Raw genomic sequence first — 27,539 nt, forward strand, 5'->3', positions numbered from 1 at the left:
TCATTGTGTTAATCAATTTTAATGTAAACAAAATGCTTTGTTTCAAAATTACATCAAGATTGTTGGAGTTCCTGGATTTTTTTTTTTTTTCAGAATGAGCTCTGCGATTTAAAATATGTTTTCATCATCATTATGAAAAACTATCAATATTTACCAGAAGTCACTTTTAGTATTTGGTTAATCATTTTTATTTTGAGCATTTATCAACTTTTATGTATTATAAGCCGAAAAATTTTCTTAAAGATATGCTAATATCAATCCATTAAAAATTATACAAATATCATGTGATAAAATCTCGAAACAGGTTGTTTAATATTATTTTTATGTTTTTCACATACAGTTAAATTTGCCGTATATTTGGCGGTTACCCGTGGCAATTTGTTTAATTTTGGGATTTTATTTTGATATTGTTTTGGAGACCTGGAAATTTTGTCGTATAGTGAATGTGATCTAGATTACGATAAAATTGAAGAGAAGTTAAAAGTAAATAAATGGCCACTAACTTGTTTCATTTGATTTTGCAGTAGAATTGTTTATATTTATATTATATATGAATTGTAGTTTTGATATTAAATGCTTTGTGAGCAGAAGAAATTTGATGCTTTTCAGTTCCAGTCGTGGTCATTTGACAATTGATGTATATCTATTAATTGCTGTTTCATTTAACTTTTATATTAAAGAAGGGAGGGGAGTTGCAGTTGTTCGAAAACGTATTCAAAACCATTTAAAATTGTATAAATTTTTGTTAAAAATATTTACAAAATTTGGTAGAATATATATATATTTTTGCAATTTGAAAAATTGCATATTATAATTTTATGTATCGAATTCAGATTATGATTCTAAAGTCATTAGCAAGAAAAAAAGGGTTTTAAAAAATGTAAAGATAATGAAGTTGATTTTGTCAGAATTGAAAGAATGTCTTTTTCTTCTTCTTTCCATGTATTAGTAACTGATGTTGCGTTTAGAGTATTGTTTAAGTGCTTCTAATATCTTCTGCATAGTTATTTAATAAAACATAAAATAGAGCATTTTTTTATTTTATATTGAAAAGTGGGAGATTGAATTTATTGAAAACCAAATTCACAGCCATTTTAAATTTATAAATTTGCATTTAAAATTTTTACCAAATTTGGTAGAACATATATGTTTTTGTATATGTGCATAAATATATTTTCTTTTTGAATTTCAGAAAAATTGCTTATTATAATTTTGTGCATCAAATTCAATTTATGGTTGCCAAAGCATTAACAAGACAATTTTTTTTAGTTTAAAAATAGTAAAATTGTTCTTGTCAAGACAAAGAAGAATTATTTTTCCCTATATCGAAGTAACATAATACATTTAGAACATTGTTTAAAAGCATCTAGTATTTACTGCATGATTATTTAATGAGTCATAAAATAATGCATTTTTCATATTTATTTAAGTGTAGGCTTTTATTTGATTGGCCATTGAGTATTAGCTGTATATAGCATGTGAAAAATAATTCCTGTGTTGTGCATTTTTTAGTTTTTAATTCTAATATATTTCTAAAATTGAAGAATGACAACTTACTATGCATTTCTTATGTGATATATTTATTTGATAATAGTTTCTATTAATTGTTTCATTAACTTAAAAATACTTTAGTGTTTATTTGCAAAAGTGATTGCAGTGTTATAAAAAATATCGGGCATTATATATCATTCATATCAATACTGATTATCTTCATCATAATATCACCTTTAGCATGCAATCATTCTGTTTCTTCCTATTCATACTTTTTAATACTAAAAATACTTTTGACTTTTCAGCATTTTGGGCAATTTTTTATTGTGCTATTTAATGTATCTGTATTCTCTATATACAATATAATATATCTCTACAATATAATACATTGTAATTCAGAGATGTTGTAAGAAAAGCAAATTTTTTAATACTAATTTAATAGTGCATAACTTAAATAACTAAGTTTTGATTTAAAAAAATTAAGTGTAAAAAACATTCTGTATCATTAAATAATTGGCTCAAATTCCACTTTTTAATTAAAACTAAATATGTTAGCATTTCTTTTAAAAACCATTGTTAGTGATAAATTAATATAACTCAGTACTATTTATTACTATGTATCAATATCAGTTCAAAAGCTCATTTTCCCAGTGGAATTTTAAAACTAAACATTCATAACTCTGAACCTGGTATTGTAAATCATTGATTTGAGATTCATCAGAGAATAAAATCTGTATAAGCTGCTGATTTTGTTTCCGTGCCATCTGTAACAAAAAGATTAGGGGTATATTCTGCAAATGAAAAAATATTAACATATATAACCTTCAAAAAATTATATATTATAATATATTTCTCAGTTTTCATCCAACACTGGAAAAATTTAAATAATGGATTAATATTTGCATTATTATAATGTAGTTATCGAAATTTCTTGCTTTTTTTTTATAATTGAAGAAGGTTTTTGTTATCTTTCTGTAGGAATGGATTGCTTTGACCGCAATAATTCAACTCCCAGTGGTTCTGATTTGAGCTCCGTTTTGATATCTATTGCTGATAATTTGAAATCTGAACCCTTATCTAATAGCATCATGTGGTAAGCTTCCTTCCTATTATAAAAAACATGTTTTAAGTAGTGTTTAAAAAAATATTTAAATATTGACTATTTGTTTTAATGGGTTATTTTTAAAACATTAGCAAATGCTTACCAAAGAAACTTTGCCTGGTATAACATTAAATATATATATGCTGCAAATTTAAATAAACTTTTCAAGTTTTTGTTTTTGGGAGGGGAAGGGGGGGTGAGGGAGGAGAAATAAAAAAAAAACTTTTGAACCTTTTCATTTATATATATATATATATATATCAATTACTTTTATTTATAATCATGAATTATTTGTTGATTGCACTTTCAATTTTTTCCTCAGCAATGATGATGAAATGATAAGTGAGAAAGATATAGCAAGTGACTTAACTACCTTGGAAAATTTGGAAATTTTACAAGACTGCCAGGAAAGTGTATTTTCTAGCACTAATGCTATGATGGACTGTTTTTCTGATATTAACAACTCCCCAGATCCATTTGATCTACCATCCATTGATAATGATGATTCTGGTATTGTTTTCAATCTCATTTTTCTCATTCAATAATTAGTTATCAGTTTTGAATATAGTTTTATTAGTATCCGTTCTTTTATTGTTTAGCATTTATTGATCTTCCATCAGATTTTTAATGAAAATATTACATATTTAATTTGATTAATGTTTGATAAATTATGAACATGTAATGTAATATTTAGTTGATTTTCCTTTTTATAAATTTTTTGTTTATATAATTTCTAGTTCTTCCTGTATATGGACCTTTCCCCGAGCTTGATAGTCAACCTTCTGTTGAAACAGATGTTTTAGGTAATTAAAAATTAGAACTTTATAACTTTCATTGTGGTATTAGATGCAAATTTTCTTGATGCTTTTTTATTATAATAATAATAAACATTACAGTTAATGAAAAAATTTGGAATGTTTTTTGTGGTATTTTTATCTGTACTGTTTTTTTTTTGTTGTTGTTGTTGATTTTTTTTTTTTTTTTTGACAGTTTTCTTCTTTCATTTCCTCTTTGAGGTATGTTTTGAACCCCTCAGAGAGGAATATTAATAGGAAAGACTGCATATTGTAAATACTTGTTTCACCAAGAGCAATTACTATAAAAATTTACTTAAATTAAACTTGTGTGCATCATTTATCTTTCAGTTCTTAAATTTATTATCTCAATTTCTGATGCACATCCTTTTTACTTTGTCACAAAAAGAAAGTAATATCACCAAAAAATACATCCTTAAATTTTTTACCAGTTCCTACATTTTAACAATTTTAAATTTGTCCGCTAAGGTCTATCTGTCTGAGAACTCTTTAACTTAAAAATACAATAAGTTTATAAATAAAATCACAATATAGCTCATAAACACATTATGAAGTCTTCCTATCAATATCTTTTCAAATGTTAAACAAAATACTGACAAAAGGTCAGCATATTTGTATGCATGTCTATAATATTGCTAAAATGCACAAAGAGCTAAATTAATGAATTCATCATATGATGTTGTCACCAGATTGTTATTTTCTATTTAAAGTTTGACACCCATAATTGCCTCACCCTATCCCAATGGAATGATGGCAATAGAAAATACATTATCAATGAAAATTAATCCAGTGTGTGTAAGGAATTGGTCCAGCTGAACTAACTTGTTTGATACCCATTTTGTCCAAATTATTATCAGTCCAGATATATGGATTGGTGTGACCTTCTCAAAGGTTGCATGATTAGATACTAGGAGGGTCGTTCTCTGACCAACAGAGGGTGAAGAGGTTCTTTTGTGAGTGCTGTAATAATTGTTTATTTTCAAGAGTGGAGCAAGTGTCTTTTTTGGGAGGAGAGGAAGAGGGTGAAAATGCTTATTCTATAGTGAACTTTGATGAATTTGAAATACAAATGGGCTATAAGCATAGTATAACATTTATTAACTTTGGTTTTAATTGAGAAATGGAAAATTGTAGAAGCAAATGTTGTGTTTTCAAGTAAAAACTTTTATTGACATGTAGGGTGATGGTAAAATTGATTACTACATTGTAAAGAACTGTCCAATACTTTTAAATATCCTTCATCATATTAAAACGTGTCATGTGCGAAGTTGCTGTTGTGTGTGTTCGTGGCATCAAAAAAATTATATCACATGTAAATGTATTTTGTAATTCTAAAAAGAAGAGAACTTCTTTTGCAATAAAACAATTTCTCCTTCCTGTTAATTAAATGATATATATTGTATTAATTATTTGTGTGCTTGTTTTTATTTTATTAATATATTGCTAACATTAATTAAAATTGCATTAGAAATAAAATGGAAGAAAGCACACTTTTAAATTATAAACTTTTATTAATTGTTAGTAACCACATCCCCCCCCCCCACACACACACGCACACTTCTTCTTATGCAAGTATTATCTGTTTCATAATCGAAAGAATTTCGTTACTGTGAATTATAACACAGATAGAAATAATGATAAATAAAATTTACAATAATGGTGCAGTTAAAGTTAGTTTTTATAATATACAATGAATGAAAGTAAAATGAAGAGATTGTTGCTTTACTTGATGTTTAATTTACATGAATTTACTACACCTATAGTAGAGTGTGTGTTATATAATTCATTATTTTTACTGGAAATGTTACTTTTTCCCTCCTTATTTTCTTCTGTGTAATTTCAAATTGAGTTTCTTACAGGAAATATTTATATTAAAAAAAATATTTGTTCAATTTTAGTTGAAAGAGTAACAAGCTTAAGCAATTGAAAGTAATTAATCTCATTCTTTCTCAGACAATTTCTTCAATCAAAGAGCTCTAGTGAATGATTGTTAAGTAAACTCTTATTTGTGTAGCAACTTCCATTCAGATTCCACTGTTTATATCATTTCTGCTTTTCTTTCTGGCTTTCAAAGGCAAGCAGAAGGCATGATATAGTTATCTATATTCTGTATTTGCTTTGGAAACAAAGTACACTACACTATTTAAGTGAGACATTCATTGAAGAATATGAATATGCCTTGTGTTTTGAAAGGAAGGAAGTAGAGGAATTGGGACATAGAGGATTGGAATGATTGCCTGGGGATGGATTTTTCATAGAGCACAGTAATCATGAACGACCTTTCAAATTGAATACCCCCCCCCAAATAAAATTATTGCCATCATTCCAATTACATATTGAGTTATAGGGAGTGCCAAAATTAATTTGGACCACATTTGTTAATCCTTTGAGGAATGATGAGGTAACATTGCTCCCTCCTACTTCAAAGTTTCTTTTTATAAACTTGTTCTTGTCCTTTTAATGCACAAAAAAATAATTTTAATGGAATATTCCATTGTTTCTTATATTTAAAGAAACTATATTGCCCCTGAATATTAATTAGAATGCCTTAAAAATAAAACCTCATCCTTTTCAAATGATGAAATTCTTTTTTATTTTTAATGCAAAAGATGATTTTCTGAGTAAATGTTTGCTTTAAAAAGGCTTTTAAGATTCAATGAATATATTTAAAACAGATTTTCATTCATCAAAAATGGTATTTTCTTATCCTTACTGGAATTGAAATAGATGAGATAAAAATGTCCCAAACTTATTTATTTAAGTTTCTCTATTGTCTTTCATATTAACTGCCATTAATTAGAATTTTAGAATGAATATTAGTGCAATAAAAAATTTATATAGTATTACAATCATAGTAACATGGAAATTTGGAATAAAGAAAATATATATAATGCTGATATATTTTTAAAACATGCTATAGCTGATTTTATTTTTGGAAAAATTATTGAAATATTGATATTCCTGTATTATGTAACCTACAGAATCAAATTAATAGATGTAGGACCAAACTATTAACCATAATTCTTTTCTTTTTCAATTGTTTGTATTGCAGTTTATAATATCTGAGTGTTTTTTACAGTTTATCATTTCATCCTGTTTATAAAAAGTTACTTTGTTTTTCCTAAAGCATTCTCTTATTGTTTATAATATAATTGGGCTAATGAATATTTTCAAGGACGAGTTCATGTAACTTTCTTTTGTGACTAATTTACAACTGAGGAGATATTTTCATTGATGCTTTTCTCTGAATTTTATGTCTAGTTTATTGGTTGGGACTGAACAATTGAAAATGCTTGTACTAATGATAAAATTTACTTTCCTAAAAACTATGAAGTATGGTTTTTAACATCGTTAGTGACCAACTTCATCAGAAACATTCAAAGACAATTGCATCTATCAAAATGCTAGAAATGAATGTTAGATTCAAGTGCTACTTTTAGGAAAATCCTTCTGTCACAATCACAGATACACATATTTCCATTTGGGGAAAATATGTGATATATTGAATTTTATGCTTATGTAATTGGGGATAATGAGTTCCAGAAGGGTTGCATAGAGTTCTCTTGAAAGGTAGGAGGGGCGTGTTATACCACTACTGTCATTTCCTAGCGAGAATATTAAAGACAGCTTAAACTATAAATGGAACTTCAATCAGGCTTTTTTAAGGTGAAAAAATTATTATTAAGGCCCTTAACAAATTAAAATATTAAATGTTTATTTATATATCTGAATGCAATTACTCAAATACACAATAAGCTATATAAAAAAAATTGGCATGTGATGTTGACACCAAAATTTTAAATATTTTTATTTTTGATTTTTCTTATATTTTGAACTTTGTCTGTTGAAGGGAAGAGTTGCAAAATGCATACTCAGTTTTCTTCTACTTTCAATAACTTATTACATCATATTGTTTATGTACATGAAAAGCTCAAAGGAAGAACATTCTTGTTGAAAGTTTTTCATATTTTCAAATTTAAGGTTGGCCTGAAGAAAAGCGGGCCTTGTACAAAGTCAATTTCCAGGATCTTGAAACAAATTTCATACAGTAAAATAATAATCTATTATGTTTTCTTATTACACAGCACAAATTGCTATAAGAATTTTTCAGAACAGTAACAAATATTTTTTTACAGTTCATACAAATTATTTTAATTAAATAAATAAATATTATCAATATTATCTTACAAAAGCACATTGAAGTCCTTGACACATTTGAGAAAATCATCTTTTAATAATTTGTGAATATTTAACTAGTTGTATGAAAAAGAAAAACTATATAATATCTCATTTTTTAAATGAATTTCAAATATTTTCTTGAGCATTAGCTATCTGCAAGACTTAAAATTCTCAAACTTGTCTTTAATATGAAGTATTTATAACTCCTGGGATCTTATTGAAGTGTAGATATATTTTAATTTAAAAGTTTAAAAAAACATTTTTCTTTTGCAAAATCAATCACTGGTGCAGAGCCTTCAGAAACATTGGACTTGGTGCATTATTGTTTTCTCTTTTAAAAAACATAACAATCCTCATAAAATTCTTGAATCTTACATGAAATAACTACATTCACAAAAGGTAAGGCATTGCTATTTCAATGTTTATTTTACACTGTATAATTTTTTTTTATTGCTTGACAATTTGATGTATTTTGAAGTAAATGGTTAGTTTCTTTTTGTGAATATGTATGTCTCTTGTTATAAGGCAATTGACTTATATATTATTTATTTATTTAATAGATGCAAGTGCAGTCCCTGGTATTTGTGGGCTTCGAAACCTTGGTAACACCTGTTTCATGAATGCTGGGTTGCAATGTCTACTTAATAACAAAGTGTTTAAAGAGTATTTTGCTGAAGCTGATTTGGATTCTTTTGCAAAGGGCTCATTAGCATACAAATTTGCTGAGATAATGAAGAAAGTTTGGAGTGGTTCGTATTCAGTGTTGCATCTGGGTGAATTTAAGGAATGCTTTGGTGATATGCATAATCAATTTAGAAATTACAGACAGGTAAGTCATTTAATTTTCAATTTTTTCATTGCCTTATTCAGATTTTGATCTTAGCATATAAAATTATTTTTTAAATCTTTATATCCTGGTATTGAAGTTTTAAAGATTGTATATTTATTAATTACTAAAAAATTACAACTGCTTACACTTTATCATTGAATTTGAGTACATTACAATCCTTCTTGAATTTGAATAAGGCTTTTAATTTAATAATGGTAATGGAATAATTTGATATCTGTCTTTTCGACTTACGTCAAAGTGATACTTTCTTATACATGTATTACTAAAATAAGAAATAGTAATTCAGTTTTTTTTTTTTTTTAAATCTTAGTATATACACATTAGATTTGAATTACTTAATTATATCTTAAAATTATCTATTAAAACATCAAATTTATGTATTAATATATCTAACAATTTTAAATAAATTGTTAGAAATTATGTGCCTGAAATGTATAGTTTTAAAGTTTTGTGTACTAATCATGTCTAATACAATAACAAAGATTGAGTGATACTGCTACTTCAATCTCTGTATGTAAATTCTTATTTACAAAAAATAAATTTCCTTTTTTTTTTTTTTTTTTTTTTTTTAAATTATTTTCTAGATTATGTTTTGGTTTCTAATTGATTGAATTAGAAAAGAAGCTAATTAGACTTTCATTAGCTCCGAAATTTGAAGTGTCATTTATCATACATAATTAGCTACCTATCTTAGCAAATTAAATGCGTATACGTGCATTTCATTGTCATTTGAGAATATTATAATGCTAAATACCAACAAATTTTTTAAAATTCTATTTTTTTTTTGGATAATTAAGCAACTTTTAATGATTATTAAAGCGTTTTTATCGTGTAAAATTTCAACACAAATCACTTAATAATAATAATACATAATTTTAATTATTTGTTTTATGATATAATGAATTAGTTTATTCTAATAAAAAGGGATAATATTTTGAATCCGTTTATTCCAATAGAAAGAAAGGAAAGGAATTAAAAAACTATTTTTATCAGTAATTATATCTTAATTTTTCTTTTAGGCAGATTTAGCTTGGTTTTTTTAAGACAGTTTTTAGATTTTAATTTCATTTACAAACTAATTCTGTTAGTTTTTACTTCTTCACTATTTGATTTTTCTTTATTTTAATTAAATCACAGTGAAATGAATTTAAATCCTTAATATTTTTCTTCAGTATCATGATTCTGTAAGGAAATTCTGTCACTCTTTTTAAAAAGATGGTGGAATGATTTCTTAGTTATTCCCACTATTTTTGTAAAAGAACTTCTACATCTGTTTGTACCATAATATGTCTTTCTCCCATTCTTTTTATCACTTGACCATTAATTTCTCCATACAAGAAAGAGATGGCCTTGACTTACCAATGCAGAAATTTGCCCTTTAATCAGCTCAGATGTATAAAGAAAAAATAATAAATTTTATTTGAATTCAAAAAGGAGAGATTTGAGTGCCATATGTATTTAATATATGGTACACTATTAAACGTCAAACGTCTCTCTCTCTTTAAAGGTTTATATATATTGAAAAAAGTAAAGATATAGTCTTTGGAAAAATGGTTTCATTATATTACCTGAAATATATAATTAAATGCTAATTACTTTCAGTTATTGGTTATATAAATTAAATATATTTTATTGCAGCATGATTGTCAAGAATTTTTAGCAATGCTTTTAGATACTATGCATGAAGAATTGAATTCCTCAAATAAAGGAAAATCCAAAGCAAGAGTTGAGCATTGCTTCTCAAGTATCAACAACTGCAAGGAATCAGTAAGTTCTGAAGCCTCTCGTGAATCTGAGGTTGTGACTGATGGAGAAAAGAGTATGGACGTTTTTGATGTAAAAGAAGCCTCTACCCAAAACATAGAAGTAGGTGAATCAAGTTCCTGTAAAAGCTCTGAACCATCCACTTCACATTCTCATGTAACAAATTCAATGTTTGGCGCAAATAATTCAAAAAATGTTAGTATTCCATGTACTGTAAAAAAGAAATCTCAAATGGAATCCAATGCGGCAATTTATGAGAGAAATACAGAAAAAATGGCTGATTTGCTCATAAACAACAAAAAGATTGATAAAATTCTGAACAAGAATGAGCTTGATGTCCATTGCAATACTGAAAGCCAAAACCAAAATGATATTAAAATAAAAGTAGCAGACAAAAGTGAAGTAAATGAAAATATTATTGAGAAAAATGAACTTGCTTACAAATTAAACTCTGTACAAAAAATTCCTACCATTGAGGATTTTGTAAAAGCAACAAAAACCTTAAATACCAATGTTTTGGTATCAGAGGAAACAAACAATCTATATAAGTTTGATAGTGAAAAGTTCCCAAAGCATGAAAGCAACAGACTACAAGAAACTGTTGATAATCTGGGACAGATGGTTGATTTAGGTCCTAAACAGGGTGGTGTTAAAAGAGTAAAAATCACAAACATCATGCATGAAAAACACAAAATTTTAGAAAAGTCTACAGAACAATTAGCATCTTGTACTACCTTACATAAGAGATTGAAAATCGAAAACATGGATGCTAACTTAGTGTCTCCTTTGCCTGAACAAGACGATACTGTAGAAATGGAACCAGTAGCTGGTGATGAATCATCTGAGGGTTCAAGTCAATCAAGTGAGTTGTATACTTTGAACTCTGATTGTCAAGAGCTTCTTGTAGCTGATGAAATACGAAGAGCCTACAGTGATTGGGATCGTTACAAATCTCTCAATCAGTCTGTGATTGTAGATACATTTCATGGACAATTCAGGAGTTCAGTAAGTTCAAAATTTAATTCCTTCTTTAGTAATGTTTAATAAATAAATAAAATCTTTATTAATTAAATATATAACAAAAAAATTTTAAGCGTTTAGATTAATTTTTGTCATTTTCAAGTACCGTGTGGTTTTGTTTGAGGGGTTTCCCCTGTTTTCTGTTAAGATTTTTTTTTATATGCATTTAATTATTAAATATAAATATTATTTGCATTTACATTATAAAAAGAGTTGAATTTGGATTTAATCATAATTTATCTAAATCCATTCGAAAAGCCATTCTTCTTATTTTTTTTTATCATAGAATGTCTTCTACTTTCAGTATAATTTCTGGAAGATTTCATGCATTTCTTTAAAGTTATAGTTGAGAAATAAGAAATATTGACATAGAAATTACAAAAAATGCTCCCCTCAAATATGAAAAAAATTGCAAGCTTAAAGACCTTATTATTGTTTCTTAATGAGTATTGAAAATGTTTTGATTTTCCTTAAAAGAAGTTTAATGTCTAAATGCTGTCTTCAAAAAAAAGGGAGGGGGAGATACAATTTGTAACCAGTATGAGCATACTTGTGTGTATATTATTTTTTGTAGCTGTATGGTATTCACTATTAGAATTTTATTAACAGATACATTTGATATTAAAATAAGCATTTAGAAAGTATTTTCAGTATCTAACAAGTAGGGATCCAACTTTTTGTCTCTGTTCAATTCTATCTCTTTCAATTTTTGAATAAAAAGGAAGTGGAAATATTATTTTGCCATAATGCTGTTTTTATATTATTACTTTATAGGTTGTGTGCTCGCAATGCTCACATAATTCTATCACTTATGAACCTTTTATGTACCTTCCTGTTTTTCTTCCTCACACGCTGGAAAGGCAAATAGGTATGTTTGGAAAACTCTTTTTTTATTAAATACATTCATTTTTAAGTGAAAAAAATAATTGAACATATTTAATGATAATGCCATGATCATAATAAGTAAATATAATATTAATCTTGCTGATACCCACAGTACATTAAAACTCTATTAATATTATTTTTTATTTACTGATACTTTAAAGAATATTATTTATAAATTTATAGTTATCACCTACGTTCAGAATAATGGCAGTCCTCCAGTCCGATATATGGTGAATGTAAATAAATATGATCGAATCTTGAAAATAAGAGAAGCTGTACAGAAACTCTTAGATACTCCCGCTGAAGAGATTATTTTAGCTGAAGTTTTTGAGAATCACATTTCAAGGATTTTGGTATGTGTTTATGTGAATATTTTAATACCTAATGTAAGAAGTTTGGGCATTTACTCGAATGTACAATTCGATATGATTTCTGTAATTATTATTGTGTTTGTTTTCATTTTTCAAGTTAAGTTGCAAATATTTTGTGTTTATTGATGTTTTCTTATTTGATTTGTAAATTTTCTTTTTATAAGAAAGAAAAAAGTATCTTTTATTTGATTCCCCAAAATAAAGTAAGGTAAAATAGAATTAAAATGTAAAACTGAAATCCAGAAAATTGGAAATAAATATTAAAATAAGGTTTAAAAAATGATAGAGAAGGAAATTGGAAATGAAGTTGACAAATAAATTTTAAGTGAAAAAAAAATTAAATACTTTTTATTTAAAACAATAATTATTAATGAAATTATTTTTCTGTGATGTAAAGGAAAGTTGTAGTTGTTTACAAGATGCTTTCATATGAGGTTTTTTTTTAAAAACATTTTATATTATCCTGTATCAAATATTTTATATAAAATTTTATTTGCTTCTGAAGTACTGAAATTTGTTGAGTATCAAAATGTCTGTAACTGATATTGCAGTAAAAATTATGTAAAAGATGTGCAAAAAGTTATTTCAGCAATTTCTCATATTTGCTAATTACTAAATCTTCATATTGACAGGATGAAAACCAGTCCATTCGCCGTGTAAATGATTCTACCAGATCTGTCTATGCCTTTGAAGTTGGAAAAAACAGTGAACTTCTTGCAGATATCTCAAAAAATGAGAACTCCAATGCTTTGGACTTGACTGAAACTCTAGATTTAACTGTTGATGAAAATGTTCTTAAGAACAAACCTTGCAGCTCCAGGCTGTTTGATGACTCTTCACCAGACTCTGTGGTAGAATGTGAGTTTGCTCAAACCTGTGATTCCTATGAAAAATCTAGTCCTTCCCAGGATGAACAAAATGATAAGACTATTGACTTTACTTCAATTGTAAATAACTCATCTGAAGATGTCATTCTTCAGGAGGAAACTTCTAATTTTATGGGACCTGTGCAGTACCATACCTGCGCCATCTGCTTAGAAGAACTACCCAGTTATCGATTATCTCTTCATCCTAATTGTGAATGCATTCTGTGTAATACTTGCATAGAAGTAAGGAAAATATTTCATGTTTTATTGATATAAAATAATATTTCTTTGTTCATTTGTTATATCAATTTACTTGAATTCATAAACAGTTCTTGCCTATTATAGTTTATAGCATATTATATATGTTTATTTTCTTTATTTAATATTTCTTTTAAAAATCCAAAATTTATTAGAAAGATTCATAATTTGTGCAAAAATGTTCTATTATGAATATTTTTAAAGAACATATAACTGAGTTTAATTGATTATTATAAAATAAGTCAGTGATTTAATACTTTCGGGCAGTTATTTTTATATACACATTTATGTCTCATGTAAGCATTTTGAAATACATTATTGAAAAATCATGCATAATGAACCTGCACCATCATTTGTTATAAATGATTTATTGTAATAGCTGTTTTAATCATCCACCCACATGCCACATACATAATTCTGAAATAATGTGATCTAATTTCCATTTTAAATCCATTTCTAGTCATTTATTTATGAATGCCTTTTTTTTAAAAAAAAATAATATTTTAATTTATAAGAAAATGCTAATTTCTAATTCTACAAATATTTAATTCAAAAATTTTATATTTTAGTTGATTTTCTAATAATTTTTTGCAGGTTTCTTGTAAGCACTATGGTGGTGTTACATTCATATGTCCAGTAAGTATCTTTTATGGACTATAGCATGTTTTTATGAAATTTTGATTAAATTTTGAAATTGGATAATTTGAATTTGTAAGTTGAAACTTATTTGAACTATAATACTTATTGACATGAATCTGTTGCAAATATTATGTTGTGTGGAAAAGTTCATAATTTCTTTTTCTGTAATGCTTGTGTGTCTTCCTGTCTTTGTATTGGTTAATATTTCTTTTAGTAGCCGAGAGTTAAAAAGTTAAAATTCGTACTTACAAAGCATTAAAATGTAACAATAATGTATTTTAATGTAATAGTAATGAATTTATAATTTTTAAGATAAGTTCATCTGCAAGTAACATTTCTTAATTTGAAATAATTGTTGTTTAATTTTATAAACTTTTTTTAATGATAAATTGATATGATTGTATTCATTGCTATTTTTATGCAAAGAGACCTATGCAATAAAAATAAGCATTGAATCTTCAGAAAAAAATCAAAAATATATTAATATATAATCATTATCTTTATTACCAATGAGCAATAATTATAATATATCATGATAAAGAAAGAGCAAGCAAATACTTCCTGCATGAATTTTTTAAGATAGTTGTAGATTATAAGTAAGCATAATATTTGCATGTAGGAAATAAGTTGTTAGCAAAAATGTTTTTGTTTTTTTAATCTAATAATTTTTTAGAGACTTCTTGTTTTGTGCAAATATTGTTGTTCTCGTTAAATATCTTGATAGTACAGGTAATAAATATAATTTTGAAGTTTTCAAACTTCATTAAAGAAATTTGATGTTATTTACGATCTTCCTGCATAGAATAAAAATATTTTTAAATTCCTACTATAGCACTAATAATTTTCCAAGATAAAATTTAAATTATTGTTAGTTTTAGTTTATTGTAAAGAATTGGATTGGACTAATTATATGAAATAGACTTACTTTATTTTTATATATTATGCGACAATTATTGTTCATGAAAATGAAATTTTGAAAAGAAAAAGCGTAAAACTAAAAATTCAAATATATACTTAAAATAAAAGTTAAATTTTTTGATTTATTGAATTAGCCACCTTTAGCGACCATTTGTTCAGCCAGATTATTGATTTTTTTTTTAGACTTTTATACTAAGGCTCTAGAATGCCTTTAAAAAAACATTTCCCCTGGTTATTTGATACAACTGCATAGAAAGCAAATTCGATTAAAATATCTTACTGCAAATTGAAAAGTACATATATTATGAAATAAAAGTGGAAGTGAATATCCATCTGTGAAGTTAATGAATAATGAAAACACGTGATTGAATATGTTAATAGATGAGTTCGAAATCCATCATAGCATTTAAAAATATTGTTGCATATAAAGAATTAAATTGAATTAAAAATATTATTAAAATTAAGGGGGAAATTCTACAGAAATGAAATTAATATCATTAAAAGGTTAATTTTTTGAGTTTTAAAATAATACAAAAACTGTTTTTGTAAGATATTAACATGGATTTTGGTAAGCAAGTTAGTCATAAAATTATGGTGATTTTAATTTTGTACATTTTTATTCTTGTAAAAGAGTAGATTTATCAACCATCATATTATAATTAAATAATGTTGAATTTCCATTGTATATAATGGAATTTATTGGCATTTTTAATTATGAATGTACTCTCTTTTGATATTCCATATTTTATACTTCACAGGTATGTAGCACTCCAGTTTCACCTGCCGAAGATTTTGTACCTCTTTCTCGAATGGGAGGTTATGAATTCAAAATCAGGTTAGATTTCTTTCCAAAAATTTTCCGATATCATTTAATGAATTACACAGTAGATATCATAAATTGATGGTTTTTAAATCATTGTTTTTGATGTTATTGTTTTTTCATATCAAGTTATCTTCACTCCATAATATTATTTATTCTTAGAACTATAAAAGCATTCAATAATTGATGTTCCATCAATTTTTGTTCCTCTAGTACAATACCCATCCCACTTGTCACAAGACATGACATATTTCAAGAAGGTGTACTTAAAGAAAAAGTGCTGATTGGGCATCCAGGTTTGCTTAAATTGCCTTCATCATTGCCTGCTTCTAAGTTGTATGAGCATGTGGATAGAGCTATTCCATTTCTGTCCACTTATTCTCTTTTACTTGTTGATGGCCAGGTAATAAAAAATGTCAAGATGTTTTTCATTGATATTTATATACAAATAAAGATTTGACTGAAATTACCATTTAAATGTATTGTTATAGCCAAACAAATGGCTGTAAAATGTTAATAGCTTAGAATACTGCTATAATTTTTTTAACTAACAAAATAATAATTTTCTACACGTTTCACTTCATTTTATACATTTGTTTTGTAGGTTGTTAGAATAAATATTCTCCAAACTTTTATAAAATTATTTCTCTTTCATTTTATAATTACTTTTCATTTTTCTTTTCATGGTCATTTCTTTAGATTTGTAGATTTTTGTATGCATTTATATAAATATATAGGTGCATTAGTGTTTTAGATAAACATTAAATTTTAATAATTCTGCTAAAGTTTATCAAAATTTTAATGTTTAATAGTTTTTTTATTGTGAATCTTTTTGTCTAGATTTTATTTAAATTTACATTTTTCATTAAACTATCTTTTTTGATAATGACTTATTGTTCTTAATTTTAGTTAACATCTCGTTGTTTTACATGCATTTAATGTTAGACAATGCATTAAAATGTTTGAATGGTGTTGTGTGATGCTAAGCCAACATTTTTTAACATATTTTCTTTGATTGTAAAAGTTATATAATTTCAATTTAAGAATTTGAAGTTCATCTTTTTAAGTTGAATTTCAAAATGTATGTTATTCTTTTATTGAAATCTTATCATGAATGCCTAATTAAATAAGAATTAATGTACTCTATTTAAAATTAATAATTTTTGTTTTATCTGTTGTATATAATATTGTATTTATTTTTATAATTCATTATAAATATGTTTATCGGAAAAGATCGTAAAAAATGTTCATAATATATCATATAAATTTTTAAAAATTTAATATAGTATTTAGGAGTACAAGAAATAATTTTTATTTTTGTTTTTTATAGGGAAAAAATTGTTCAAGATGTTTGTATAATAAGCATTGCTCAGGTTGTGAAATAACTCGTGTGGGTGATGTGAAACTACATCCTGGTGATAATATAGCTATTAGATATGTGGATTTGGCACCTGAAATTATTGCTTCAGCTGCTTATATTGTAGAACATAAATCCCTGCAGCAAACTCGGCATAAAACAGAACTTGATATTTATGACTGTTTAGAATATTTTAGTGAAAGGTGAGTGAATTTTGGTAAGGAAACATTACAGCGTGCTTTTAATTATAACTCTTTGTATATTAACATAATATACATAAATTTGTATATTATGCTTTTACTAGAGTAATGAACTTTTAGATTTTTAATTTTAAAAAATATAGAATTTAGAAGTTTTCAGATTTAACAAAAGAACTTTAAAGCCTTCAGTTTACATCTTCATTATTATTTCTTTTCTTACTTAATTCCCTTTATCTCAATTATTTCAAATTCTATTCTTCATTGGTTTGTTCTGTAAATTAATAAATGTTTTTAAAATTTTCATTTCAACGAAGTAATTAACTAGAATTTATTGTAATATGAATACTAGAAATATAAATCACGTTCAGCATATTGTCTTTATAAATTAAATGATCCCAAAATTATGTTAGATGTCAAAAAATTCCTTTCCTTAATGAAATTCATTTCTTAGGAATCATTTTCAACAAAAAGTTGATATTTCAATCCCACCAATTTTTTTTTTTTTTTTTTTTACAAAAAAAATTATAATAAGAGGGCTTTAAATATCCTGAAAGTTCTTTCTAGTATATTTTGAGAAGCTTCAGACTTTCAGTGCTGAAAATTTATAGATATACCACCCATTTGAAGGTAGATTATGGTTGCATAATCTATGGATTAGCTAAAAAAAAAAAAAAAAAAACATTCTAAAAAAAATTGAACCAAGTTCACCATGCTCTCTGTTCTGGAGCTTTCAGCATTTCTCCAGTTAAAAGTTTATATGTTGAATGATATGAACCACATTTACAGCTTAGAAGACAAATGCTCTCTTTACATTATTATATTAGAATTCAGTCTCATTCTAGCCATCCTTATTACAATTTTAAACTTTTTCCATTTCATTTGCAAGAAGCTAGATAACATTTCTAACCTATATTTTTTCCTGGGTGCGCACTATATTATCAGAATTAAACATGAACCATCTAGAAATATCCCCACATCAATTTCACAGCATCCCTCTTTGTAAAACCCAAACCTTTTATTTTCTTAATCCTTTTGAAAACTTCAGCAAATGGGACATATCAGATATTATTTATCAACAATTATTCCTTGAACTCAGGTCTCATCGTCAGTCTTTAATTCTTGCTTACACTGATGGATTTAAGGTAATCTACCCATGCCTCATTTGCTGTGGTTTCTCCAGATAAAATTACATGTTTTCAACTTCATTCATGTTTTATTTTTACTGTTGAGACCACTGCAGTTTTGCATGCATGTAATTTTTATAAAGAACCTTTTTGTCTTAATCTCTAATAAATTAAAGTTTTAAATAGGCATAGTGGAATCTATATTATTTTCATTGATTCTTTAAGCATTTTACAGTCTTTAAAATCATTTCAAAATCATACTTGTCCAATTTTAAGATGAGAACACTTTTTGAGATTTTAGACTTATAGTATTAAATTATATCTCGAGGCTTTACGGTTTTATTCTGCTGGATACCATCCCTAGTGAGAATATGTGGTACTGAATAGGCTGCCAAATCCACAACTCGTTTTTTAAAAACACCCATACCTACATATGATTTAAAAAAGCAGACAAAATGCTGTCTATACTTTAACTGCAAACTCAATAGGATTCAGAAACTCTAAACAAACTTCATATTCGTAAGCTTATCATAGGTAATTAGCCTTCTTTAAATAATCGAAAACATGACACAATTTTAGCTCGTATGAGAATCGGTCACTCTATATTTTCACACATAAACATCTGTTATTAAATGATCAATTGCCGATGTATCCACATTGTGACTGTGGATTAACAGTTTATCATACCCATATTAAATGTCCATATTTTAATGCCTCAGTGCTTATTTTACTTCAAAACAATAGCAGTGACATTGCCATTGTTGCTTGTCAGAGACCACATGAGGTCTTTTTAAAATCTGTAGGATTTTATTCCTTAATTTGAACTCACTATTATGGTTTTGTTATACTTTTTATAATTTATCAGTGTTTTACCAGTGGTTATTTTTGTATCATTTTTATAGACATTTTTTCGATTAAACTGCGAACTAGAAATAAACTTATTTGGCTTTAAGCTTTATATTGATTCTTGTGTCATAAAACCTCAAACCAAACCGATTCACTGTAGCCAAACTGTTCAATCAGGGTTTCGGAAACATGAGGACTCAATTACACACCTTCCGTGGCTTGCCCAATCACCGAACTTGAACATCATAGCGTCTCTGTGGTGTGTTTTGGAAGAAAGAATGAGAATACTGTTATCCTCCTCCTGTGTATCTCCAGGAGTTGAAGCAGTTTCTGCATGAGGAATGGTGCAACATCACACTTATCATCATACAGAATTTGTATATGCCCATTTCAAAGGAGGATTTCTAGTGATTTTAACTGCCGAAGATACTCCCACACCATATTGGATGCAAAAAATTTTCTTATTGTATCGATTTTCCATTATTTTGGACAACCTCTGTATATGTAATAAGTGTAAAATTAAGATTTAAAGATTGATTATTAAAAATGATATAGTTATTAAAGAGCCATATCCTTTTCTTTCTATAAATTTGCTTGCTAGATCTTAACATTTTATGAAATTTATTTTGTTAGAGAGTCATAAGCAGACGAACTAATATTTCAATGCTATGTCAAGTAAATCAATAAACTGCTTTGAAATATATTTTTTTTATCTTGTTATGTAATTTTTAATATAAAAACTTTATCTTAAACAATTTCTTTCATGAATGTTAATATTTTAAGTTTCTAAAATTTCTGCTGTGTAATTCCATTTTTATCTAATTTATCTTGAAATATGAATAATTTCATGTAGCTTATTTTGTAAAAAGAAATGAATATGCTTATGTTTTTATGACGTATGCATTTAAAATATTTGAAATAAAATGTGTATTTTTTTATTAACTGTTCTTAATTTTTTCTTATCTTTATAGAGAAAGTTTAGACACAGATAGTCCTTGGCATTGTCCTGTTTGTCGTCAGAATCAGCAAGCCACAAAGTCTCTATCAGTTTGGAAGTTTCCGGAGGTTTTAATCATATACCTTAAAAGGTTGAATTTCAATTTTTCTGCAATTTCTTTATATAAATGATTGAAAGTTTCGTCTTATCACTTCGTTGAATTTTACTTTAGAATATCTCCGCATGTACTTTCCATGCATTTAATTATATTTAGCTAAATATTTTCTTTTTCATATTTTATAACATTTTAAATTATATGCAGAATATATTTGATTGTTTTTAGTTTTAATTACAAAAATATTTCATTTTTAGATTTGTCTTTCATAACTGTGTAAGCATAAAAGTAGAAGATAAAGTTTCATACCCATTAGAAGGTTTAGATTTATCATCATTTTCATCAGGACCATTTAATGATGACCTTATTTATGATTTACAAGCTTGTGTTTGCCATTTTGGTGGTAAGTTTTCCTTCATATTCTTTGAATTTCCTTATATTGTATTACACATAAATATCATTTGGGTCAAATTAATTTATTCTTAAACTCATCTGTACTTATCAGTTTTGTCCATATTTCTCTGTTCAGAAATCAATCCTTTGAAAAAATTTTGAAGTTTTTAATTAAGAAGATTGAAATTTTTTTAAATTTACAATTAATTTAGGTTTTGTTCTCTTCAGTCCTTTCTATTTGATTTAATGATTTTGAAAATAAAATGTAACATTTATAAACCAATGTTCCGATCTATTTGAAAATGTGACGAGATCTTTCTTTTTTTTTGCTGATTTTTAACTAAGATGTGTATGTGTATATGTGTCTTACAAAGTGGCTGCAATTTTTATTTAGAATATTATTTTCTTTAAATAAATATTATGATGATAATGTCATGATGCAGAAATAAAATTTGAAAGGTTAAATTTGCCCCTTTATATGAGAAGTTAGTTATTTGTTCAACAATTTTTCCCTTATCAGTGTGGCAACCAAATCGTGAAATCAGGGATATCAACGGAAAGTTAAAGAATTGTATCAAAGTCAGGGAAATTTGTAAAATTATCTAAAAATGTGGGAAAATTGTAAATGAGAGCATTTCGCTCCAAGCAGTCGCACAATCAGCGATTTGGTGCAATAATTTCTATGCTTCTGAAGCCTAATATCGCAAAATAATTATAGAAACAGCTTTCTTTCATGAGTATGGTGAATTTTGTAATTTCGTTTTGATAAGGAGAGTAATAAGGTGATGAATTTGGCCCACAACAACCTTAATGAAACTTTTAAAAAGATCGTTTTTCATTTTTTAAAGAACAGAGGGAGTTAATAATTTTTTTTCAACCTGCTCATACAACCTTGTAATGACGCAAATCATTGTCAGAATTGATAATACTTTTCCCAGCATTAATGTAAGGAGAGAATTTTTGATCAATAAAGATTGTCTTTGAGAGAATATTAAAGAACAAGCATTCATTTTTAAAAGTATTGCTTATGACCGCATTCATGTAAATTATAGAAAGAGAAACTTTTAATTGTCAAGTGTGAAGAATTCACAAGCCAAATATAAAAAATATGAAGATAAGAAAGGAAAGAAATCCGACTATCAATATCTATCAGACTATCAATCAATTTAAAGAATTAAAAACAAATAAAAATAATAATAAGAGCTGAGAAAGAAATTACAGGCCACAAACTTTTAAAATTTTTTAATTTTCTTAAAGTAGTGCTGGTTGCTTTAAATCAAGTCTTTTTAATAGTGTTTTAATGTTTCAGTTTTGAATTTAGTAATTGTTATTTCTTATTGGAGTTATTATCTATGTCTACATAAGTTTTTGATAGAACAATTATTTTATGATTTATTAAAGATAAAAGATTTGAAGTAATATTTTTACAGTTTCTCTTATTTTAATCTTTACTAAAATTTACATTATTAGGTGCATATAATTATGTTTTTATATTTATGCGGTAACATATTGTTTTGGTACTTATGCTAAAAGTCATAATTATTTGTTGATTTTTTTTTTAAATTTTGCAAAAGTCGCATTAGACTTTACTTTTAGCATGATATAACTTATGTTGCAAAGAGTAGTTTAAATATTCTTAGAATTCTTTTGTTGTTTTAGAAGTAATTTTGATATAATTTCTAGTATATTTTTATGAATAAGAAATGTAATATTCTTATTCATAAAAATGAAGATGCTCTTAACATTTTTAAACAAATAAATTTTATTTTTAAAAAAATTTATTGATATCAATGTGTAAAAGTGTTTTTAATAATATATATTCAACAAATACAGCGATTCTGAGCAGGAAGAAAGCCTAGACAATAATATAATTGGTAGTCGTAAGTCGAGAAAATTGTTCCAAATTTGGTGAGATAAAAGTTATGAAAATTTGTTTCACAATTTCTGTAGCCAGCCTACTAATGACTTTTTCTGTTGTCTCTTTTCATCATTTTTCAGCAAAGAATTTTCAAATGATTGTGTAACATTTGGACTATTAAAAATGCAGTATTATTAATTTAATGATCTTGTAACTCATATAAATATTAGTTTAAGAAAAGTTCAGTGAAAAGTTTAAATGATTATGTCAAGAATAAGATTTTTTTTTGCACTTTGTAAAGTTTCAAAGTGCTGATTTTAGAATAACTTAATTAATGCTTTACTTATTTTGCTGTAGGAGTTAGTGCTGGCCACTACACTTCGTATTCTAAACATGTTACAACAAATGAATGGTATTATTTTAATGATGAAAATGTGAAAAAAGAAGCTCCAAATACAGATGAATGTGTAAATGAATATATCTTCTTCTACCAAAAGAGGTTAGTTTTATTTTTTCAATTGTAAGAATAGAACATATGATCTACTAATAATAAAGGACAATGCATGTGTCAGAACTAAAGCTAAAATATGTGGCTCATATTTATTCTGGAGGGTGAAGATGTGCACTTAAAACTTATTTTTTCATAATAATAATTTTTTAAACTGTAATAACTGCTGAAAATATTTTAGCATAAAAATAAATTTTGCTTCACCTTAAAATTAAAAAATATATGTATTGTGTCAGAAGATTCCAACTTAAAGGCCATAAAAATTTATTTTTTTTATCAAATTTTAAAAATATTTAGAAATATATTTCATCCTAGATTTTTCTTCTATTGTTAATGATGAAGGTATAGTAAAATTTTATAAATAATTAATAAAATCTTTTAAATTTTATTATACATAAAATTAAAATTTGATTTCATTAGTAATGATGCAAAAATCTTTTAAATGTGCTCATTCTAAAACACTGCTGCTCTTTACAAAAATATATTTGGATGCATAAAGATATAGATAAAAAAGTTTTTGGAAATAATACGATTGAGGGATGGAATATGATAAAGGATTTCATTAGCCTATCAATTTGAATTATGTCTGATCAAATTATTTTAAGGTCATTTTAATAATTATAATCGAGTCATTTATATGAATAATATTCATATTTTTCTCCCATTAAGAGAGTAGTGATACCAGTGATAATTATTTTAATAAAAAATCTTAATATGCCAATTTTTAAATGGATTAAAATTTTTAAGATAATTTCTTACCTTCTACAGTTTGTTCTGAAAATTTGTGATTATGAATTTTTAAATTCACAATCACAAATTTGTAGGACAGTTTATGCTGGTTTATAAATCTGTATGGAGCTAGGATAAATTATTTTATATTTTTTAAATCATTTTATACATATAGTATATTTTTTAAAAAAAAAATATCTATATATATAAAACGCTAATGTACATAATACAGAAATATTACATATTGTCAAATGTAAATAAATAATTATAGAAACATTTCAGACTGCTTCATTGAATATTTTTTAAGCTGTATTTAATTTAATGTGTTTCTAATAAATAAAACTACAAAATATTATTGAACAAAAGCTCTGGATAGGGCTCACAAAAATTCTATTCATTCAGAAATGGAACATGTAAAAGAAATTAATAAATAGGCATCAAAGTTTAACTGAGCACAGTGGAAATTGACAGTTATATCTTCAAAAATTGTTCATGACAAATGGTTTTTACATTGTCCTAAAACTAAGAAAACTATTTACAATTTATGCATAAGAAAATCACACACTCTCACAAAAAAAATTACAGCAAGATTCTTTAATGTATTCTCTAATGGCATTGTCATTCAACTTTGAAATTTATGAATTCTCCTATTTTTACTTAGCATTTCATGACAGGCATATTTTTTAAACTTCAATTCCTTATTTATTTGCAGTTCAAGTAGTTTTGGGTTAACCAAAGTTCTTATTTAAAAATCTAAAGGATTTTATATATATTTGTATGCATATATATTGAGGGAAAACTTGCAGTAATTAAATGCTTCCCTTACCATTATTAAACATAAGGAATTGAATTAAACCATAACACACAAGTTTTAAGTTGAATTTCTAATTTTTTACAGGTGCATATAGTTTTATCCTTAGTTCCCAAGTTAACTCAGACAAATGAAAGATGTTAAATATTAGTCCATTATGTACAAAATCTGCCTGTTTATAATTATTATGTAAAAAATAATCTACAACAAATTTTTAAAAACTCTTTTTCAATGCAACTATTCTTACTTATTATCCAGCATCTACTATACATACAATCCAGCAAAACAAACATCCAATCCTACTTCTAACAGCAAAGTTCTCCAATCATAATCAAATCAATCAAAGCACAATAATTTCCTTTCTTTTGGACTTCAGCCAAATGAAAAGGAATAAAACAAATTGTATGCTTAAGTTTTTAAGAATAATAATTAATTGCAATATACTATATGAATCCAAAATAACTTGGGATAATAATAGAAGGGGTTATGCCATACATTATAACTTATTGAACATTAAAAACTCAAAGATGATAAACCACTTTTAAATCTTGCTATGAACTTCATATATAATCTGAATGATACCATTCTAGATTATTTGGGCAGTGTAAAAATAATTATTAAACTTCGTAGTTGTTATATTCATTCTCCTACCAAAGAGTCGTGATGATATAACATAGGAAATAAGTAGAGGTTATCATAAACTCTACTGAGTAATAAGGACTGAATATAAGATTGACTGATTTAATATAAGGACCATAAACTCATGAGTATGTGGTCCTTGTGCTTGTTAAATTAATAGATATTCCTTATATTATATTAAAAAACTAGTTCAAATATCATTATATAACTACGATTCAAGCTTATGAAGTTCATTTTAAAAACTTTCCTTTAGCTATCTATGATATTAATCTGACTAATAAAAATACACAAGTTTAAGTATTAAATTCATGATGCATATTCAGCTGTTAGATTAGAGTGCAACGACATTCTTTTTATTCAGGAAGAGAAGACACATCACAATGTTAGTACTCTTTCTTGAAAGCAGATAATTAGTATTGAATTATATTGTGAATATAGCAAAGGAATCTAATTTTATATGTATTGAAACTGATATTTTGATTTTCTATCTTCTTGAACATCTTATGATCTGATCTATCTTATTTCATTTTTCATATTGTAGAATAACGATGTTTATTTCATTATATTGTTTTACATGTTTTCCTTTGTAATTTAATTTCAATTATTTCCATTTGCAGGTAATATAGAGAATAATCCTAATTTTACAGCACTTCTACAACTAATGTAGCGCCCCAGGATTTTTCCCTTGCTCACTGCAAAAACGTTTGGATCTGATCTAAGTCCTTACTAAGACTGAAACTAGATTTTCTTGAATTATTTATTCCTCTAATAACTTCATTAACTGTATATTAAAGCAGTATTATATTTTATATAAATGAATTTGTGATATTTAAGTCTCTTAGATTTCACTGATTAAAAAAATATTTAAAAAATAACGAAATATTTAGGTGGGAGCTAGTTTCATCTGTTAAACTGCCTCAATGACTCCATTGTGTTTTTAATTTGACAAATAGTTTTGACATATATTAAACTCATATGTTCATTAAGACTCAACAATGGGTATTTTTTTATTGAATTGTTCATCAGGAAATTTACTTCATAAATATGCTTATCATAAAATTTTGTAATGATTGTTGTCTATTCAAATCTTGAATGCGAAATAAAAATGTATTTTCAATTTTATGTACAAATGTCATTACTGGCAAATAAATTTGGTGTTTTGATATTTTCTGCATTTAATTATTGTTTTAATTTATTACATTATGAAATTATTTTTCCCTTCTCCCAGAAACGACTCATAAAATTTTATGGCATGTACTATCCATATTTGATATATAGATCAGACTTATAGAGTTCTAATTATAGATCAGACTTAGAGTTGTGATATTTAAGTCTCTTTTAGAGTTTTAATAACTTTTACTTTAAAAAATAATTCATGATCTATTTAAAATAATTAAAAAATCATAAAAACCAGTCTCCAAGCCCCAACTACTGATCTCATCTTTTTAATTTTTATTTCATATGAAAGTTCATGATTCTATATATGTCATTAATGGATTGCCTGTCCCTTTATTACTGCCCTGTGTTTTTGAGAGATATCTCAAAATAAATCATAGACAAATTCTCCAGGATATCAAAAGGATCAATTTTGCTGTTTTACAAACATAGCTAATCAATCTGAATGCTTTATTTATTGTGTAAGTATAATTTAAAATAACACTTTTAATTTGTTGTAATAAGATCTAGTTCTTAAAATTGGTTAACATGACAAAATTAAAACTGTTAATATTGTGGATGAACAATTTGTCATTGAAGACAACTAGTCAAAAGGAATATTTTTGTATTCTTTTTAAAATAGTATCTCTGGAAGAAGGTTTAGGATCAAATAAGCTCTATATAAAAATGTTTTGCAAGGAATGTACTAGATAAACTTGCAAACAATACTTATCATAACTTCTACTCTTTGTACAAAAAGCAATTGAAACTAACTAATTTAACTGAATATTTTAATGGTTTTTTCCAAGCTTTAAAAAGAAATCATATTTTTTCATTCAAAATAAAATTCAAATTATTTTATGTTGAGAAATGCTACATTTATAGTGAA

At 26.1% G+C, this 27,539-nt stretch overlaps 1 protein-coding gene across 2 annotated transcripts; it reads left to right on the top strand.

Annotated features, from left to right (window-relative positions):
* The first annotated feature begins 351 nt into the window (after positions 1-351).
* Positions 352-26,637, top strand: LOC129963728 (uncharacterized). Of its 2 annotated transcripts, none has more exons than XM_056078252.1 (17): positions 352-483; positions 2,470-2,584; positions 2,916-3,103; positions 3,331-3,396; positions 8,148-8,416; positions 10,076-11,206; positions 11,996-12,089; positions 12,290-12,459; positions 13,110-13,586; positions 14,196-14,237; positions 15,917-15,993; positions 16,192-16,381; positions 17,309-17,538; positions 20,477-20,593; positions 20,815-20,960; positions 23,166-23,307; positions 26,113-26,637. In XM_056078252.1, the coding sequence occupies exons 2-17, from the start codon at positions 2,472-2,474 to the stop codon at positions 26,114-26,116; spliced, it is 3,456 nt and encodes a 1,151-aa protein (XP_055934227.1). In that variant the 5' UTR covers positions 352-483; positions 2,470-2,471; the 3' UTR covers positions 26,117-26,637. The 2 variants fall into 2 exon arrangements, with proteins under 2 accessions (XP_055934227.1, XP_055934229.1); XM_056078254.1 differs by lacking the exon at positions 352-483 and adding an exon at positions 509-637.
* Positions 26,638-27,539: the final 902 nt, after the last annotated feature.

Source organism: Argiope bruennichi, chromosome 3, assembly GCF_947563725.1.
Source record: "Argiope bruennichi chromosome 3, qqArgBrue1.1, whole genome shotgun sequence".
Lineage (NCBI taxonomy): Eukaryota > Metazoa > Arthropoda > Arachnida > Araneae > Araneidae > Argiope > Argiope bruennichi.

What these genes read in the sequence shown, in the direction of transcription:
- LOC129963728 (XM_056078252.1), top strand. Translation starts at nt 2,472, where the DNA reads ATGGATTGCTTTGACCGCAATAATTCAACTCCCAGTGGTTCTGATTTG. An exon ending in CATTGATAATGATGATTCTG is followed by an intron (nt 3,104 to 3,330) that starts GTATTGTTTTCA and finishes TATAATTTCTAG; the next exon opens with TTCTTCCTGTATATGGACCT. An exon ending in AATTTAGAAATTACAGACAG is followed by an intron (nt 8,417 to 10,075) that starts GTAAGTCATTTA and finishes ATTTTATTGCAG; the next exon opens with CATGATTGTCAAGAATTTTT.